The 20,118-nt window shown below is 45.2% G+C and overlaps 1 protein-coding gene across 11 annotated transcripts in view; it reads right to left on the reverse strand.

The window, feature by feature from the left end:
* DYNC2I1 (dynein 2 intermediate chain 1) overlaps window positions 1–20,118 on the reverse strand; it is a 48,427-nt gene that overhangs the window by 21,656 nt on the left and 6,653 nt on the right. For 7 of the 11 annotated variants that reach the window (XR_013353095.1, XR_013353097.1, XR_013353096.1 and 4 more), the window contains exons 2-10: window positions 19,742–19,795; window positions 18,224–18,602; window positions 16,671–16,762; window positions 14,387–14,695; window positions 11,349–11,425; window positions 8,395–8,449; window positions 4,175–4,252; window positions 3,223–3,439; window positions 1,952–2,054 (exon numbers count right to left, since the gene is read on the reverse strand). Coding sequence is in view for 8 of the 11 variants with exons in the window: in XM_077849483.1 (XP_077705609.1) it covers window positions 1,952–2,054; window positions 3,223–3,439; window positions 4,175–4,252; window positions 8,395–8,449; window positions 11,349–11,425; window positions 14,387–14,695; window positions 16,671–16,762; window positions 18,224–18,602; window positions 19,742–19,795 (1,364 nt within the window). In the remaining 3 variants the exon portion in view is untranslated. Of the gene's footprint in view, window positions 1–1,951; window positions 2,055–3,222; window positions 3,440–4,174; window positions 4,253–8,394; window positions 8,450–11,348; window positions 11,426–14,386; window positions 14,696–16,670; window positions 16,763–17,196; window positions 17,269–18,223; window positions 18,603–19,685; window positions 19,796–20,118 lie in introns of those variants that run through there. The other 4 variants (XM_077849479.1, XM_077849482.1, XM_077849478.1 and 1 more) reach the window with 4 other exon arrangements.

The raw sequence follows: 20,118 nt of genomic DNA on the forward strand, positions 1-20,118 counted from the left end.
TCTCATGATCCAATCAGGTAATCGTCAAGGCCCACTGTGTGTGTGGGTGTAGGTCTGAGGTATTTAATAGTTGCTGACAATAAGACAGTCAAGCACACACTACGAAGCAATTATAGGATGAACCAAACTGTTGAGTATTCTAAGTCCATGCACCTAGTAGCAAGTGCACACCTAGAATTTTCATGGAAAGCAACCACCTCACTTCATGGATTGACATCGTGGTCAGAGGCTCACATTCTGTGATGTCACCTGGGTCATAGCCAGGTGCATGCTGTTCTCTGGGCCGCTCCTCTGAGATGACGGGACAGGAAGTAGCCAAGCAGCCCCCGACACAGCTCATCGCCCCCTGCCCAATGGGCCTGCCCACACACTGCCTGCCCGTGCGTGGCTTTCCTGGGCCTCACACTGCTCCTCGGCCACTGGAGCTGGGCTCTCCGTCCTTCTGGCTACCCTGATGTGGCATGCCCAGGGACCTCTGCCTGGCCAGAGTGTTTTCTCTCTTTCATGGACTGTGATTTCCACAAGCTGGGGCTCAGCATGCATGTGGGCAATGGTCCTCCACCACTTGGGCATCTTGCAAATGGGATCTGCTCCCTCTCTCCCTGTGTTTGCTCCCATCCTTGGGTTTTACCAAAAATGCCATCTTCCCATAATCTTACTCTCTGGCCACTGTCACCATCCTCCCAAATCAGTCCCTTCAGTCCTCCACATGTAGTATAATTTCTGACCTGAAATAATTCACATAATACACATACGCACCACGTATCATAATATGGCAACATCCCAGGGTCTGCTGCCCAGCGCCAGGTGACCTGCACCCACAGAGGGCTCCCCCTGCCCCTGACAATCACTATACAGAACTTGGTAACGATCATCTTCATGCTTTGCAAAATACGGTTTTATCTTACATTTATATATGCCTAAACATCACACTGTGTGGTTCTGATGATCTCTGAGTTTATAAAAATTATGTTAAACTATATGTAGTTTCCAAGACTTGAATGAGGTGAAAGCAAAAACAAAACCCAGCCATAGAGGCAAAAAACTGGCTTTGCTACCTCACTGGGAGGCCCAAAATATGAGGACAACAAAAATGATATGAAAACTTACTCTTATTATTCATGATTCATTTGTTCATTAAGCAAAGTTTCCTGAGGACCTACTAAGGCCACGTACTGAGCTACATGAAAACCATTTAATTTTTACATTTACTCCTAAATCATATTTGAGTTTAATATGGCAGACCCTTGACTTGAGACTGTATCCTTGACTTTTATAACCTTCTGAGCTGTAAGCTCAGACCATGACCTCTGGCTGTCCTGGCCCAGGACTCAGCTCTACTGCTCACCAGATGTGGACCTTGAGCCCACTCTCATCTATGAAGTGGGGCTCTAGGAGCCTGGTGAGCAGTTAACCCAGGAGGCCCGTGCCCAGGGCACAGGGGGAAAACCGCATGTCATGTTTTCCCAGCTCCTAGTCCTCCTGACCCTTACAGCTGCCTCAGCTTCCTCATCGGAGAAACAGATGCAGGGACACTGAGCTCACCCTGGGCTCGCCCTAGGCTTGCAGGTGTGGAGCACAGGTGATGCTGGCTGTGCCTCGACGGGGAGCAGCAGCGAGATGCGGCGAGTGCCATGCTTGCTCGGTTCTGGGAGGTGCGGCCCTGGGAGCCTGCCTCTGCCACCACAGAGCCTGACGCCTGGGCTGACCAGAATCTACAAACACTGAACACCACGTGGCGGGAGACAGCAGCGCATGCTTACACTGTTACATCATATCTGAACATGGACAAGTGTAGCACAAATTTAAAAATCAGGGATGAAAATAAAAAGAAAAGCTCTATTTTTTAACCTATGTCAAAGTCTATTAAAACTCCATGATAAAAAAAACAAAAACAAAAACAAAAAAACAAAACTCCATGATACCCCTCACAAATTCCTAACACACCTACTTTTGCTTAAGGGCCTGAGTCCGACTCTTCTGACGGCGTGAGGCTGTTGCAAAATCCACGAAAATTCCACAAACAGGGGCTCTGCAAGGGGAGCTGTTTGCATCTGTACAAAAAAGAAAGCTATTTTGTGAAGCTGAACTATTTCTTTCAAGCAGGAGCTGCTCTGGCTATAGAAACACTGGTTTCACTCTAAGCTGAGGGCACTCGCCAGCTCAGTTCCGTTGCCTGTGCGGTGGGCACAAAGTCCAAGGGTCCTGGGTTGCCTGGCTGGCTCTGTTGGAACAGGTGACTTCATCTCCTGGTCATGAGTTCGGGCCCCATGTGGGGCGTAGAGATTACTTAAAACAAAACTTTAAAAAAATGAGGCTAATAATCATCCTGCCTGAGCTTTATTTGGATTATTACATCGTATTAATTACTAATAATTAGTTGTATTAATCACTACTTTACTAGGTAATTTAAAGCAGTGTCTTATCTAGTAATATTTTTAATATTACCCTATTTGACTTTTGTGCTATATTTAATGCTATTTTATCAGAATGTCATAGCTTTCCCTTTAAGCAACTTTAAAATACTCACTTCCATTCTTTTAATTTAATTTTTTTATTCATGAGACAGAGAGAGAGAGAGGCAGAGACACAGGCAGAGGGAGAAGCAGGCTCCATGCAGGGAGCCTGACATGGGACTCGATCACGAGACTCCAGGGCCACACCCCGGGCTGAAGGCAAGCACTAAACCGCTGAGCCATCCAGGGATCCCCTACTCACTTCTATTCTTACACGTGACTTTATCACACCGCAATGCCAAGAATTTTTGAGAACACATTTCTAATTTCGTACAGGATATCCTTGAGGAAGAAGGGCCCACTAGGGAGCGCTCATGAGACATGTCCAGTGGGTCACATTCCTCACTGCAGCCACCGCCCACATCTGCTCTGAGCCTCCCGCCAGCAGGGTCCTTTTCCTTGTGAAACGCAAAGACGGTGGCACCAGAAAACAGGAGCACACAGCGCAGACGGACCGCTCCAGGGCCACTGGTTCCTGCGTGGGTGCCCGGGAATGATGTGTGCTCACAATCACCTGCAGGCAGCAGGCATGAACCCAAGCGGGGAGGCCACGCACAGCTTCTCCACCCTGCACACTCATTGCCAGAGTCCTCTCTAGCACCGTTGCAGGAGCACATGAGACCCGCATCTCTGCCCGATAACAGTGACTGTCCACAAGGACTGTGCAGGCGTGGCGCCCTCTGTCCTGAGACACAGATGCATGTACCTGTCTCTGAGCTCCTCTCATCCTCCAGCAGACCTTGCTTCTGCGATAGTCTGTAGGACAACTCGCCAATCCTTTCGTTTTCTGCATTAATGGCTTTATGAATTTCCTGTATCTCCCTTTTTCTGGCCAGAGGAAGCTCTTCAACCTTCTCTTTCAGTTCCAGCTCGTTAGAGCTATCATCATCTCCATCACAAACCTCAAAGTCATCTTCATAGTCCTACAAACAATAATCACATTTTTGGAACATTTAAGACAAACTGGCTTTAAAGCACACACATTTGGAACAAAACATACAATTTAGAATTTAAAACAGACAAAACCTCATTATGGCTAAGAAAGATTTTCATAGTTTACAGATGTCAACGCCACTGAGTTATAAATCTCTATAAGCTACTAACTTATCCTCTGAAAATGAACCACACTGTATAGATTTATGTACACAGACAGCCATTATAACGATAAAGTGCTCACATTTTTGTGCTGAGGCTGTGACAGTGTGTGTATATATAAACACATTTACAAATATACATCTGGAGATCCCTGGATGGCTCAGCGGTTTAGCGCCTGCCTTTGGCCCAGGGCATGATCCTGGAGTCTCGGGATCGAGTCCCACGTTGGGCTCCCTGCATGGAGCCTGCTGCTCCCTCTGCCTGTGTCTCTGTCTCTATGTGTGTGTGTGTGTGTCTTTCATGAATAAATAAATAAAATCTTTAAAAAAAACATATACATCTGTTCCAACAGACACATACATGTTTGGATGCAGTGCCCTTAATGGGCTAAATTGTAAAACCATGTAATCACACCACATTGGTAATAACCCTAAATCAAACAGACATGGAATATTAAGAGCAACAAAAAGAAAGAAATATCAAGCTATGTAGTTACTATACTTAAGCAGATTGTAAGAACAAATTATTTTTAAACTCGGAAAAATTTTAACTTTTATACAGACTTCAAAATCATCTTCAAAACAAGCTGCATATTCGTCAGCCCCAGCATTTTCTGAATCAATGTCCTCCTTTTCAATTTCCTAGAGGTAAAAATCAAACACGTAAAAAAATCAATCATAAATTTGAATCTTGCAAATAGGCTGGGAAAATGTTTTCTAAGATAAATTTAATATTGCTAATTTTAAAACGTATTTATAAAACTAACATAACCCGGGACACCTGGGTAGCTCAGCGGTTGGGCGTCTGCCTTCGGCTCAGGGCATGGTCCCGGAATCTGGGATTGAGTCCCACATCACTCTCCCTGTGAAGAGCCCACTTCTCTCTCTGCCCCCCCCCCTCTGTGCCTCTCATAAATAAATAAAATAAAATAAAATAAACAACTAACATAATCCAACTTCAACTTCTTTAAGAAATGCCATGCTAGCTAGTAGATATGACCATAAAGAGAAAAAAGTTCATGAATTTATCCTTTCTGACAAACCCTAGAACTCTGACAAAAGCTGTAACAGGAGGGTCTTAGCAAGGGCAGATGAGCTGTGCCCCTCAGAATCGGAGCACACCCCCACCACCTCATTACTCCAGGCCTGGGGATAGCAGAGGTTCACTACGTCAGGCTCTGGAGGTGTAGGGAGGCTGCATGGATACCCTACAGCCATGTCGTGCAGGGGTTTTCAGCAAAACTCACAGCATCTTGCTGCTGAATCCTGTTTCAGTGACCCAGACCCCTGACACTGACACACACACACGAGGGGACTCTGCACCACGTCCAAGGCTGCATCCCCAGTGTGTGCCAGGCTCCTTGCCGGGGGTGGCAGAGCTGACACATCACCTCTTTGCAGAGCTAGAGCCCAGGCAGGGATGATGACGACAAGGTGCCACCAGCAGCAGCTCAAGCACCCTTCCTCCGTGGCATTAAGCAGATCGGATACTGATTGGATCTGGTCTGTTATCAAAGATCTCCTCCTAGAAGTAGTGCCACTTCTGCAATCTCCCTGGTTTGGTGTATATTTCTGGAAATAATCTGCTACTTGACTCTGTCTGACTGATAACAAAGCACATGTTTTGAGATGTGTCTAGTTAGTCTCTTCAATTCTCCTCAACTTTCCTGAATTTCAATACAGAGCAATGATGAAAAGGTTGGTGAATCCCTCAGCTGGAACTATGTCCCTGCCACGCTCCCTGTAAAACCTCCTGTGTCCCCACAGAGAATGACTGTGGTGTCTGTGTGCACACAGCGAGTCACACCTCCTCCAGGCTGGAACCAAGACACCTTCAACACCACCCCGGACTCTCACATTACAATCTGCCTCCCCTTTGTGCCAATACTCTGCTGTCTACAAGGAATAATAATTACCCTGAAAAAAAGGTACGAGCAAAGCCAAGAATCACTAGTAAAAGCGTATCTTTGGAGAGGAGCGCCAAAACACACTCTCCTCACCACCCTTTTTTGTTTTCCTTGCCTCCAAGCAGCTTCCAGGGGGAGGCGCCAGTCAGCCAGCAATAACCCAGTAATCCAGAGCAGCCCCAGACCTCACCTGGCCCCCACAGAAGTGCTGCCCTCAGTGGTTGAGGACTGGGATTTTGGCCCTGAGGCATACAAACACGGTCACCTAGGGCAAGTAACACCTGTGCCTCGGTTTTCTCTTCTGAGAAATGGGGACAGAACAGTACAGTGGTCCCTCCACCAGGGATGCAAGCCAAGACCCCCAGCAGATGCCTAAAACTGTGGATGATACCAACTCCCAAAAACACACTACTATTTTCCTACACATACGTACATATGATAAAATCTAATTTAAGGTGAACAACAACTAATAATAAAATACAACAGGGCAGCCCGGGTGGCTCAGCGGTTTAGCGCCGCCTTCAGCCCAGGGCATGATCCTGGAGACCCGGGATGGAGTCCCACGTCGGGCTCCTTGCATGGAGCCTGCTTCTCCTTCTGCCTGTGTCTCTGCACCTCTCTCTCTCTTTCTCTCTCTCTCTCTCTCTCATTGTCTCTCATGGATAAATAAAATCTTTAAATAATAATAATAATAGTAATAATAATACAATTATGATAACCTGTAGTAAAAGTTCTATGACTCTGGTCTCTCTCTCTCTCAAAACATCCTCCTGTCCTGCACTCACCCTTTTCGGGATGATGTGCACTGATAAGATGCCTATGTGATGACATGAAGGGAGGCGAGGGACGAAGGCATGTGACGCAGCGCTAAGCTACTGCTGAGCTTCTGACAACGCGTCAGGGGAGCATCATCTGCTCCCAGACCACTGCTGATCATGACATCTGAAACTGTGGGGAAGGGGGCACCACTGGACCTAATTCCTAGTGACAGCAGCTGATAAAGTGACCCAGCAAAGGAAGCACTATTTCCATTCCTGTTGTGGTTACTGGCATGAGACATCAATACCCACAACTATTCAGTGGATAAAACTGGGGACACCATGGTACATTGCCATGAAGAAAATAAGGAGCTTTCCACGTATCCAGAAAATCATCCTGCATATTATAGGCTTCTCATAAGGCTGAAGACTTAAAATAAGATAAACTCAGTGTTGATGCTCTAAAACATAGGACCTAATTATAAGCAAAAGTGAGCTGTCAAACACATTCAAGAATCCTTCAGGGGAAAAATATATCACATATTTTCCTCTGCTGGCAAAAAAAAAATGTAAACTATATCTTATTGATATTTTTATACTGATTACCTGTTGAAAGAATATTCCAGAAGAGCTGCATTATATAACATGTTATTAAAATGAATTTTGTTTCTTTTTGCCTTTTTAATGTGATTAGAGAATTTATAATCATAAATGTGGCTCACATTATAACTCTAGTTAACAGTGCTCAACCAGAGCTCACAAGAATTAGAAGACATAAGGAAAACACTATAAAATCTATATATTTTCATCCAACAACTTCAGTTCAATCATTTATCCCCAAAAGGTGTGAGGCAGATCTGCATCATTTGAACAATGAATTGAGAAAAACAGGAGGCTGCATGGGGTGGGGGGTGAGGGGGGTACATGTGCAAAACAGAAAAAAGGCATCACTAAGTCCCAAATACATAGACTAACATACAGTTGTAAGTAAAAGATAGTATAGCAAAAAGATTACCTAGGAAGAAACTGTTTTAAGGTTAACTTTTTTCCTTAGCAGCAGCTTTACCTAGATTATGAGTGATCCACCTCCCTCCCCCAAAACTGAAGGAATAAAACATACCCACATCGGAACAACACATGCCCTGTGATCTACTTGACGTAAAATTCCATGTGTTCGCATATAGAATAGAGATACATAAAAATATGGCACAAAATGTCAGATGATTATCTCAAGGTCACGGGTTTCAGATAACTACCAAAGAAAATGACAGAACAAATTCTTCTTCAGAAGTAATAACCCAAAGTTGCTTGCCACATAATAACAAAACAACAAACGGGAAAATGGCTGGATGATAATTAAAACCTAAGGCCCACTACTTTGTAGTTCCTAAATATGCACCATGAGGACTATTGTCATGGTACTAATGATGATGTGCTCCGAAACACAGGGACTGGGAATGGCCCTCCATCCAAAGCAGACGGCTGCGGGAGGGTGGACCACATGTGGGGAGCCGGTGTTGGTAACATATGGACAGAATGTGCCCACAAGGTCATCGGACACTGGGTTTCCTGTGGGAAGACTTTACCACAGAGGCAATTTCCTCACTTGCCAGGTTTCTGACCTCTTCTGGAGACAGCCGTGGTGATCCCTGTGTCCAGGAGCTTGCTCCTTCCCCTACAGGGCCTAGTGCACTGGTGGGAAATGCTGTCACTCTATCCCCTAGTGAAAGGCAGCCCAAGTCTCTACAATCATAGAATCTCCATTTCTCCCTTTAACTCTGTATTTGGAGGCTTTTGTTGGGTATGTGTTCATTTACAACTGTGACATCTTCCATCATCACAAAGGTCCTTAATTTCACTAACCTTCTGTCTCAGGGTCAATCCTGTCTCACTCTAGTGAAGCCACTCGAGCTCCAACACAGCTGCCACGTGATGCTTTATCTTGTCCAGTTTTCTACTTTCAATCTATTTGAGTCTTTTAATCTAAATACGTCTACTATGTCCTCAAGTAAACCCATCTGCAGGCAAAGCCTATCTCAGGCTCTGCCTCCCAAGGGAATCACACACTGAGACTCATGGCTAATCTGGCTGCATAATAAAATTAACATAAGTGTCTTACCTTCCTTCTTGAGTCTTTATCTTTTCCATTATTTCTTACTAAATTCTCTGTATACCTAGAAATTATGATCAAATTCAAAATTAATTTTAAACAAAGACTTGAAACATGAAGCATTTTACATTTCAGTGAAGGCCCTTACCAATATCTGATGTCACTAAGGGCTGCAATAGCCTGGCAAACTTCTGAAGCATGTCTCATTAGAACTGCAGACACTAAAGTCCTTCTACATGTTTAGTATTTCAGCAGCAATTCAAGAAAGAGAATATCCTCAGTAGAAAGAAGAAACTATGTGTTTTAACGAAGTTGTATGTATGTATGACTCTCTATCCTTATGAGTTCTAGAATACTCCTGTAATTTTATTAGCCAATCCCAAATATTATTTTACATTTAACATATTTGTATTCCTAAGGGAAAGATTTAACTTAAAATACGTTCTATTTTTAAAGATTTTTGTTTATTTATTCGTGAGAGACACACAGAGAAAGAAGCAGAGACAGAGCAGAAGGAGAAGCAGGCTCCCTACAGGGAGCCCGATGTGGGACTTGACCCCAGGACCCCAAGATCACACCCTGGGCGGAAGGCAGGTGCCAAACCTCTGAGCCACCCAGGCGTCCCACATTCTATTTTTTAAATCAGATTTTCTACATTGGTGAGGGCCTAAAATTTAGGCTCTCAGAATTCCAAACCGATTCTCCATTTTCTGAAGACACAGAGAAGTGAGAAGCCCTGTGCAGCCCAGCAGGTCTGCAGCACAAAGTCTGGGAACCTGCATCCCCAGTGTAAGTGCTAGCTTTGCTCAGACTTCAAAATTCAGGCAAAGTACTTTTAACTCGAGTTTCCCTGATTTGAAAAGGAATTATCAAATGTGGTTGTCATAATAACAAATTAAAATCCAGAGAGTTTACACTCAAACTCTACTCTGTAATCTTCATCAAAATAAAAGGCTAAAAATAAATAAATAAATAAATAAATAAATAAATAAAAGGCTTCCTGGGATCCCTGGGTGGCGCAGTGGTTTGGTGCCTGCCTTTGGCCCAGGGCGCGATCCTGGAAACCCGGGATCGAGTCCCACATCGGACTCCCGCTGCATGGAGCCTGCTTCTCCCTCTGCCTATGTCTCTGCCTCTCTCTCTCTCTCTCTCTCTCTCTCTCTCTGTGACTATCATAAATTTAAAAAAATAAAAAAATAAAAAAATAAAAGGCTTCCTCACAGCAAAGGAAACAATCAACAAAACTACGAGGCAACCTCCAGGATGGGAGAAAATATTCGCAAATGTCTTATCTGATAAAGGGTTAGTATCCAAAATATATAAAGAACTTTTAAAACTCAATACCCCCCAAAATTTCAATTTAAAAATGGGCAGAAGATATGAACATTTTTCCAAAGGACATCAGATGGTCAACAGACACATGGAAGGATGCTCAACATCTCTCATCATCAGGGAAACGCAGATGAAACCATGATGAGCTATCACCTCACACCTATCAGGATGGCTAAAATCAACAACTCAAGAAACAAGAGGTGTTGGGAGGATGTGGAGAAAGGGGAACCCTCCTGCCTTATTGGTGGGGATGCAAACTGGTGTAGCCACTGTGCAGAACAGGATGGATGTTGCTCAAAGTTAGAAATAGAGCTACTGTATGATCCAGTAATTATATGACTGGGTGTCTACCAAAAGGGTACAAAGATATGGATCCAAAGGTGCATATAAACATGCGCCCAAAGTTTATAGCAGCGTTGTTCACAACAGCCACACCACGAAAGCAGCTCAAGTGTCCCCAGGCTGATGAACAGAGAGAAGATGTTGTATATATACACACTGGAGTATTACCCAGCCACCAAAAAGAGTGAGATCCTGCCATTTGCAACCACATGGATGGAGCGAGAGTATTATGCTAAATGAAATAAGTCAGTCAGAGAAAGACAAATACCATATGCTTTCACTCATATGTGGAATTTCAGAATTGAAACAAAGAAGCAAAGGGGGGTAAAAAAGGGAAGCAACCAAGAAACAGACGGTTAACTCTGTAGAACACACTGCTGGTCACCAGAGAGGAGGGGACGGGGGTAGGTGAGACAGGTGACAGGATTGAGGAGTGGTGTACGGAAGTGCTGAATCCCTACATTCTACACTTGATACTGGTATTTCACTGTGTGTTAAGCAACTGGAACTTAAATTAAAACTTCCGGGCAGCCCTGGTGGCGCAGCGGTTTAGCGCCACCTGCAGCCCGGGGTGTGATCCTGGAGACCCGGGATTGAGTCCCACATCGGGTTCCCTGCATGGGGCCTGCTTCTCCCTCTGCCTGTGTCTCTGCCTCTCTCTATGTCTCTATGAATAAATAAATAAAATCTTAAAAAAAAAAAAAACTTCCAAAAAAAATCTAGAGCTTATGTACAAAATGAGAATTTACCCACAAACTCTCATTTGTAATCTTCACAAAACAGGTGCTGTTATGAGACTTTTGCCAGTGAAGAAACAGCTCTGGAGGGCTGCCCAACATGCCAAGTAGAGGCAGGCATGCCATTCCTGCAGGTTATTAAAGCTGCAAGGCCAAAGAAAACACATTTCATTTGTGCTCTGACTTACAGACACTGGTTGGGGGGCACTGGCTGGCAGAAAGAGGAGCCAGGAGCCCACCTGCAGAAACTGTACCCTCTCCAGCCATTGAGTTCAGCAAGGGCAGGGGCCGCCTCTCACATATGCACACCTCAAAGTGAATACTGATTCTCAAGTTTGTGTGAGCAAATATAAAAAAGGCAAAGTAGGACTAGTAATTTATAACAAGTTCCCAAGCTCCTCTAGTGCACCTAGAATATAACTTGGAGGGGCTGTATCAAGACTAAATGAAGTATATCTATAATTCACTCTCATTCACTGGATATAATCAGGCCCAGTAAGAAAAACTCATTTTAAAGCATTCTATGAGAAGCACAGTGCACAGAACAGTCACCAGAGAGCGCATGTTCCTTCCTGGCTGCCGGCTGGATCTCTCCTTGAACTTGCACCCCGATTTCTGTGCTCAATGTTCTATGAAACAAAAAATTCCATGATGCTCATTAGTATATCATAATGAAGTAACTACTAATAAACTCCGTAAAACAAGCATGGACTCAAAATTTAATAAAAGCATCTGCACCACAGGAATCTTCTGAAATAACTGTTTTTACCAGCTATCTTCAGTAAATTACATAATGCAAGGAAGATGAGTAAAGGCATACTAAAAGGTGATTATACATTACCTTAGTAAAAGACATCTATGCTTATCAATTTCACATTACTTCAGATACATTTGACTAGCTCCTCATACTGCTTAAAATTATGAACTTTCACAAATAATGTGGCTATTTCATAGATCCATCTACCTATAGAAAATAAAATTCAAACAACTGATCTATAAATTCTACTCTGTAATTCTCTTGAATTAAGTGAATTTGTAAAAATAAAATTAAAACCATCAGATTGCAAAACAACATATCTAAGTAGGTCATTTAAAAAGAGAAGCATCGGGCAGCCTAGGAGGCTCAGCAGTCTAGCGCCACCTTCAGCCCAGGGCCTGATCCTGGAGACCCGGGATCGAGTCCCACGTCAGGCTCCCTGCGTGAAGCCTGCTTCTCCCTCTGCCTGTGTCTCTGCCTCTCTCTCTCTCTGTATGTCTCTCATGAATAAATAAATAAAATCTTAAAAAAATAAAATAAAAAGAGAAGCATCTGTGAAGTAAGTGCTGGCAGGAAGCATAGTCTGGAGGAAGATCATGAGGCCAGAGTGTGACAGGTAAAGAGCCCAGGGGGACCAGAGGCATGCCTCCCAGGAGCAGAAAAAGCTCAAAGACCTGGGGGCCGATCCATGAAGAGTGCAGAACAGAAGAAAGTCAGTCTGAAGGGCATATCAAAAGCTTTAAAAACAGTTAAAAATATTCAAATAGTTTCTTTGATCTATAAATACTTCTAGGAAGTTATTGCTATAAAACAATCAAAGAATAAATAAAATCTTTATAAAAAAAGGGGGGGGGGAGGGAACATCTGGGTGGCTAAGCGGTCGAGTGTCTGCCTTTGGCTCAGGGTGTGACCCTGGGGTCCCCGGATCGAGCCCTGGGTCAGGCTCCCTGCTCAGTGGGAAGTCTGCTCTCCCTCTCCCTCTGCTCCATGCCCTCATGCTCTCTCTCTCTCAAAATCTTAAAAAAAAAAAAAAAATCATATGAAGAAAGTGAGAGAGAACCCAGGAGAACCCAATCTGCAGGACCGGTCCGGTCCTGGTTCATACCTGTGGCCTGGCATAGTTATTAGTAGTGCCCCCTTGTAATTTATGGTCCCCTCAGCAGCAATCACATCCATCACCAGGCTAACACACTAAGTTAAAAAGCGTATTTTGAGCATCTGAAAGTCAAGGCAAAGAAAGATGTGGAACACATAATGCTCACTAGTCATTCCTCATATACTGCATACTTATTTATTTCCTCATCATATGGTTTCTCCAATGGAATATAAGCACCACAAAAATAAAAACTTCTGGCCACAGCTGGGTCCTCAGCACGTAGAACAAACACTGGCACAGGGATCCCTGGGTGGCGCAGCGGTTTGGCGCCTGCCTTTGGCCCAGGGCACGATCCTGGAGACCCGGGATCGAATCCCACGTCGGGCTCCCGGTGCATGGAGCCTGCTTCTCCCTCTGCCTATGTCTCTGCCTCTCTTTCTCTCTCTGTGACTATCATAAATAAATAAAACTTAAAAAAAAAAAAAAAAAAACAAACACTGGCACAGAGAAGCTACTCCAGAAATATAAACAAATTATTGAAAGAAAAGAAGTTTATCGTCCATGAGATTATGTTACCCCTTATGGAAGGAGCACTCTTGAGGGCAGTAGCTTTATTAACAAGGGGCCCTTCTTACATCCAGCCACAATAAAAGCCAAATGTGTAAACTGTGACAAGTCTCAGTAAGGCATTTCTGGGGGAAACCAAACAGAATGTTCCTAGTGACTAAATTGGATCCAGGGAATGTAAAATAGGTAAGTTTAATGGAACGTTAGTGGTAGGATCTAGGTGGCAGAAACTTGTCAACTTTGCTGTATGTTTAAAAATGTTCATGACTAAAAATTGGGAAAAACACACTAAAAAGACCCTGTTATAGGGAAGGAGATTTAAAGCACAAGAGGACACATGCCTGTTTGTGAGGGTCCATTCTCACCTCCGGCCTCCCTGTGCTTGGTCTGGTGATAGGTCTCAGGTGATAGGGTGGGGGTGCAGCCCTGCCCAGAGGGAAGGATGGGCAAAGGCAAGGAGGCGGCAGGTGCGGGCATCATTTACCCGCTCAGCAAAGAGCCAGCCAGGGTGGGCATGAGGCCAGGCAGCAACTGCAAAGATGTTTCAGGACATCCTTAACAAACGCTCCTCAACACACACGGACACACACTTTGATGGATGGCCCCACTCAATCAGAGGCCCCAGGCTTTGGCCCCAGAGGCCTGACTCTCCTGAGCCTCACGGCACCTGACCCTCACTTTGCTTCCACTTGAAAGGAAGCACCAGCAACAAACAGGAGAATGAAATCGCTTCCCTTCAGAGTCTGGAAAAACAGAACAGTGGAAGTACATATGTGAGCACGGAAGATACACCAGTAGAGGAAAACATCAAGCAACTGCAGAAATTATGTCAACATATGTGGGAGGAAAATTAGACCCTTTGCAATCAATAGTTTTATTTTTGTGTCTGTTGGTATTGCAAACTTACACTACTAATTCTAATTCAAACATTTTGCTATTTTGTTCATTTTTCCACTTAATATCATCTCCTTTTTTTAATGGTTCAAAATTTCAGTATTATCATAGATTTCTGAATATACATTAAAAGTACATTCACAATATAATCAGAAAATCTGACTTCCTACTAGATCAGCAATTTCTCTACACTGATCACATTGCACAGACGTGAACCAGGTTTTTGCCCTGTGGTCTTAGGGGCCTACAGAGCCGAAGGGGCATCAGAAACGGTACCTTGGACTCCCTTTTCTTAGGCTCTTCTCTTGGCAGCCTCTCTCTTTTATCGGTGCTACTGTGGTGCCTCTCTTCATCTAAATGAGAGCCTTCCTTGTGGCGTTTATCCTTGTGCCTTTCTTCCCCTTTCTTGTCTGAGGACGAATTACTTTTTTCTTTGGCATACTTGTCTCTTTTTTCCCTTGTGCTGCTTTTTTCTCGATGTTTCTTTTCTCGATCTGGTTCTTTCTGCTTCCTGTGTCTCCTTTCACCTTCTTCTTTATAAAGCCAATACTTAAGAGGATTGTCTTTACTGTCGCCGTACTGCAGCTTTGAACAGGACATATTGAAAAACGCATGAGCATCCGAGCCATGGGTAGCTGTCCCTCACACATGCTACAATCAAGGCAGTGAGGCTGCATTGCCCCTCACTCCACTACCCTGACTCGGAGGATGGCCTTCTGGAAAGAAAAACCCACTGCTGGCCATGCAACCCACAGGACGGTGGCCATGCTGCACACCTGCCTCCCCCAAAGGAGGAGGGAAGGATGGGCAATGGGCATCAGGGGCAATCTCCCCTGATGTGGAGAGGCACATCCAAAGTCCTCAGCATGGCACATGTGCCCCCTCCCCAACTGTGAATGCACCCTGAACTCCACCAGCCACAGTCCTGCCTGTGAGATGTGTAGCTTCCGCGAGCAGAGCACCACGTGCCCTGCCAGTCCCTGATGTTGGTAGTTCACATGGAGATTCTTAAAACTGGGCACCACCATTCAGTCATCTCTGTATCCCCGAAACCACTGTGGCCACTCAGGAATGACTGGGATATCCACCCCACAGTGACACAGGGCTCTTTGAAGAACACGCTGCTGATACGTCACATTTTTGGGTCAGACTCACGGTTTGGGGAGCATTGCCAGTGTGCCTCAACAGAATCCCAAATGGAACTGCCCTTTCCTTCCACCCAGGGCCTTCTCTACTCACAGCCAACAGTGGGTCTCTGCTCCCTCTGCAGCCACCAGGTGCTTACCTCCTCCTTGGCTCAGCACCCCCACTCCCGCCACCCCTCCTGGGGCCACCCAGCAGCTCTGACTCCTCTCCTGCCCCCGATGCCCACCCACCCTGTTCATCTCTGCCAGGATAACCTCCCATGCTGGCAAGCTCCATGGCCAAACTCCTCAGTTGTAAAGTCAGATTACTACGACACACTTGTCACCAAAATCAATTCTATGGAGATTAAAGATTGAAATGGTAAAAAAAATTTTAAGGACCCAGAATAAAATACAAGCAAGCATTTACATTACCCTGATGGGGGGAAAAGGCTCTTTAGCATTACGTTAACAACCAAACAATAAAAGACAGACCTGACTACTTCATAACTTTAAACTTACTCACAAAACAAAGATTTCACAAGTAAAATTTGAAACAGAAATAACTAGCAGAGAGTTTATCTTGAAAGTACTCTCAGAATAAAATGCTCCATGAGGAAAGTAAACAAACGTACAGGGAGTAACTAACAACAGGGCGGTAAACCCTTTCATAAAATGCTAAGAAGTACTTTGTTCTGAATCAAATTAATAAAGATTAAAAATTATGACCATGCCGGTGGCTGCTTAGCTCAAGCTTATCATCACACTTTGATGATATAAATAATCACAGCTGGTCTGCAGTGCAAATGGAGTAAATTTACATTTACTTTCATCCAGTAAGTTCATTTCCAGAAATTAATCCATAGGAAAATAATTATGAATAAATGCAAAAACTTTGCATTGTAAAGACATCTGTGGGGTAGACAGATGTCTTTACAATAAAAAAAAATCAGAAGCAACAGAAGTGTCCAACAAAAGCAGAGGTATCAAGAAAACTAGGACACATCTGCATCAGTGAGTGTTGTCTTGTGCAGCCATTAAAATATTATCGAGAAAAAGGACTTAGAAAAATGCTCCGTGTATCCAGATTAAAGTTTATAAAAGAGTAAAAATCCAAAAGTGGGTATATATGTACATTTACAAAAATGCATACATAAAACCTACTTTGTTAGGATATATACTTAAATATTATCAATAATTGTCTTGGGGTAGAACTTGTTTTTATTTTCTTCTTATTATTTATTCATATTTTCCAAATAGCCCAAAATCACCATGTATTTCTCCTGGAAAGAGAACAACATGTAAGGAAAGTGGCTGAGAATTTCCTCAGACTTTGAATCCTGTGTGACAACACTTTTCAAAAATGCTCCTACTAACAATGCGTGAATGGCCTCCACTCTACAGATGCCAAGGACCCCTCCAGCTTGCCCACGTACCTTTCTTTCTCTGTATCGTCTTTCTCTCTCCTCGTCCCCCCTCTCAGGGTCTTTATCTCTCTTCTCCTTCTCTTCTGTTCTCACTTTGCTTACTACAAAAATAGAACGTTATTTTTAGCATTTCCAAACTTGACCACATCATGATGATCTTCTAACATCTTGCATTAACAATGTACTGTATGTTAGTTAACACATAAGAAAACATTCTTCCATTAAAACACATCCTCCAATATCAAGCATGGAAAGTTCTAGAATCTAATAAAATGGGCTAAAGAGGGAAATCACAATGGCAACAGCGACTGAAGCAACCTGGAAAATATAGAGTGACCCCCTGGAAACTCAAGCCCACACACACATGCCTAGTCCACTATGAAGAACCAGCTCAGTTGCCAAGTGCTCGGAGGCAAAGAAACACCTGCCTCGGAGACAACAGGGGAACTGCGCCAGCCCCACAGCCTCCTCGAGCCCACTAAGGGTACAGTAGGTGGAGGTAGCCCCTATGAGAAGGAGGCAAAGTGCAGCCCACCTGCCAGCACACACATCTACCCACAACTTGAGATCTCTCCCTGATGGTGAAAGGAGAGCTTCACTTTTGAATCTGTACAGACAAAAAAAAAAAAAAAAAAAAAGTCATTAGACTTAAAATGAAGAGAATCAACAATTTAAAAGATGAGGATGAAATTAAAGAGATCATTGAGACACAGTTCACTCCTTCACAAAGTGCTAGTGGAGCACTGACTGCTATTCTGGGATCCTGGGACTCAAGAGATCAAAACAACAGGGCAGGGAGCAAAGGGCCAGGCTCTGCTGACTGCGGAGGAAAAGTGGGGTCCCACTGACCCCCAGGTTTTCCTGCCTGACAGAGGGAAGGATGTAGTTGCCATTGACTAAAATGGGGGAGGTTATGGGGAAGCAGATTTGTGGGAATTCCAGAAGCTGTCCAGGACCCACTAAGTTTCCAACATCTATCAAACATCAAAGGACAAGAGGATCTGTGAGCCCGGAATTCAGGGATGAAACCTAGGCTGGAACCAAAACCTGGAAGTCAAGAACAGATGACCAGCACTGCAAATCATGAGAAAGGGTGCAGTCACTGAGGGAGGGAGCAGCCACCGAGGTCCACAGAACAAGGCCACACGTCACAGCAGGGGAGGCTTGGAGGAGATGCAAAGAGGCACAAAAACAGACAAGGAGGGAAAGGGACATCAGAGAGCCTAATCGTGTAACTGTTCGCATAAATGATACAGTGAAGGAACAAGATCAGGTAGCAAAAAAAGAAGATCTGAGAACAAAAACAATTCTATTAGAAATACACATGAAGAACATCAAAATACTAACCCTACAAACAGGCAATGGACAGTAAGAGAGATGCTGTGAAACATGCCAAGTGGTGACCCCGTGAGCCCACAATCCCACCCTAAGTCCCTCTAACCCAACAGCAGTGCACACATATACTTCGAGAGCCTCACAGGACGCACACCGTGGACACACACAGAGCCCCCCCCAGAGACACACACAGAACCCCCAACCCTCCCCCCCACAGGGACACACACCTGCCCACGTCTTGCCCGCCCGGTCCAGGAGCGGCCGGCCCAGCAGACTCTGGTGGACGGCCGTCTGCCGGAGCTCCTCCTTCCTGGCCCTGCGGTCTCTGTCCTTCTCGCGGTCTCTCTCTCTGCCGTGAGACTTGTCTGCATCCGGCTCCCAGTGTCTGTCCTTATGCCTCTCTCGGTCCCGGTCCCTGGAGTCCTTCTTCCTGTCCCTCAGCTTCTCTGGGTCTCTGTGCCCGAGAGTGTTCTCCCTGTCGCCGGGCCGGTCCCAGGCCTTGCTATGCTTCTGATCTTTGTACTCAGGGACGTCCAGGTCTGCCTCCTTATGCAGCCTCTTTTCCCTGTGCTTCCTGTCATCCTTGGGACTGCCCGACGGCACCGCCTATGTCAGAAGAGGAGAGTGAAATGCAGGGTACAGGTCCCCCTCCCCAAGGGTCTTCCCGCTCCCACAACTGCTTCCCCCAGATACGTGGGCCTGGGAGGGGGGCTCTGAACGCAGGGCCGGCCCGTCCCCCCCAACGACCATGGGGCACTGAGGCTGGCCCGAAGGTCCCAGCCCCACAACCTAGGACAGCACACACAGACTCCCGCAACAGTTTCGGGGGTCCTGGTCTCAACCAGTTAACCTTAAAATAAAACCGCCAGTGGCTCTATCCCAGGAACTGGGTTTGTGCGGGAATAGCGGAGAACTGCAGTCTGCGACAGCAATGCCATGGCACGACCACAGGTGATGCTGCAAAGACAGGAGGCTCTCGTACAGAGGGTAGGGGGACTCGGAGGGGCTTCTAGCGGCTACACGTCCACGAGTGTAAACCGGGAGCCAGGAAGCATCTGGCTTCCCACCACGAGCTGCTGCCAGGGCAGGAGGAACCTCCCTCTCTCCATGGGTATAGCCCAGAGGCCTCCCCAGGAACACACACGTCCCCCTTCGGGTCTGCAGCCTCCTGGCTCTAGTCTAAGGGGGCTTCTTTCACACGTTTGCACAGCCCAAAGTGCCTCCATGCACACCACACATGCACACACTCACAGAGACCACACGCGTGTGCACACACCACACGCACACACCCTCACACCACACAAGCACACACATGCACACACTCAGAGACCACTCAGAGAACACACACATGAGCACACACCATACACACATCTACACATGCACACACACACACCACACAAGCGCACACATGCACACACTCAGAGACCACACATGTGTGCACACACCACACACACAGCTACACACACACATATACACATATGCGCACACTCTCACACCCAGAGACCACATGCATGCACACACAGACACAGATGGCCCGAGCCCTGAATCAAAACAAAAACCTGACAGAGCTGTGCACCGCTAGGCTGAGCAACCCTGTGCCTCCACAGTTCCGACCTAGTAACCACAGGCCTTTATCTCATCTCTGGAATGAGCCACATATAAGCAACATTGAAAACAAAGTAAAACTACCCAAGAAACCATCCAAGGTCCAAATGACCCCAACTCAGATCTTTAAAATTCGGTACCGAAAGATGTCTTCTGAGCTCATCTGCTTTCCAAGTATCATCTTTTGTTCTTCTCTAAAAAGAAAAGTATAAAGTCAGAATTTTTAAAGTTTAAAAAACTACTTTTGTACAGTCTAGTGAGCTGCTTTTTCATTAGGCCATTTAAGTCAATGGCAATTAGGTCTTGACATGCCAGAAATCACTACCTTCTAGAAGAAAAGGTAATAGTAATACAAATTAAAAAAAAAAAAAAGTATTCCCTAGTCCAAAATTACCTATAAACAGCTACAGAATGTGTTCCTCTGGCTACTTCATCAGTGTACGTAAGCCACACTCCTGCCTCCCCGTGTCACCCACTCCCAACAGTGCTTCCGGAGGCCAAGGGAGCAGATGCCCTT

This window comes from Canis aureus, chromosome 15, assembly GCF_053574225.1.
Source record: "Canis aureus isolate CA01 chromosome 15, VMU_Caureus_v.1.0, whole genome shotgun sequence".
NCBI lineage: Eukaryota > Metazoa > Chordata > Mammalia > Carnivora > Canidae > Canis > Canis aureus.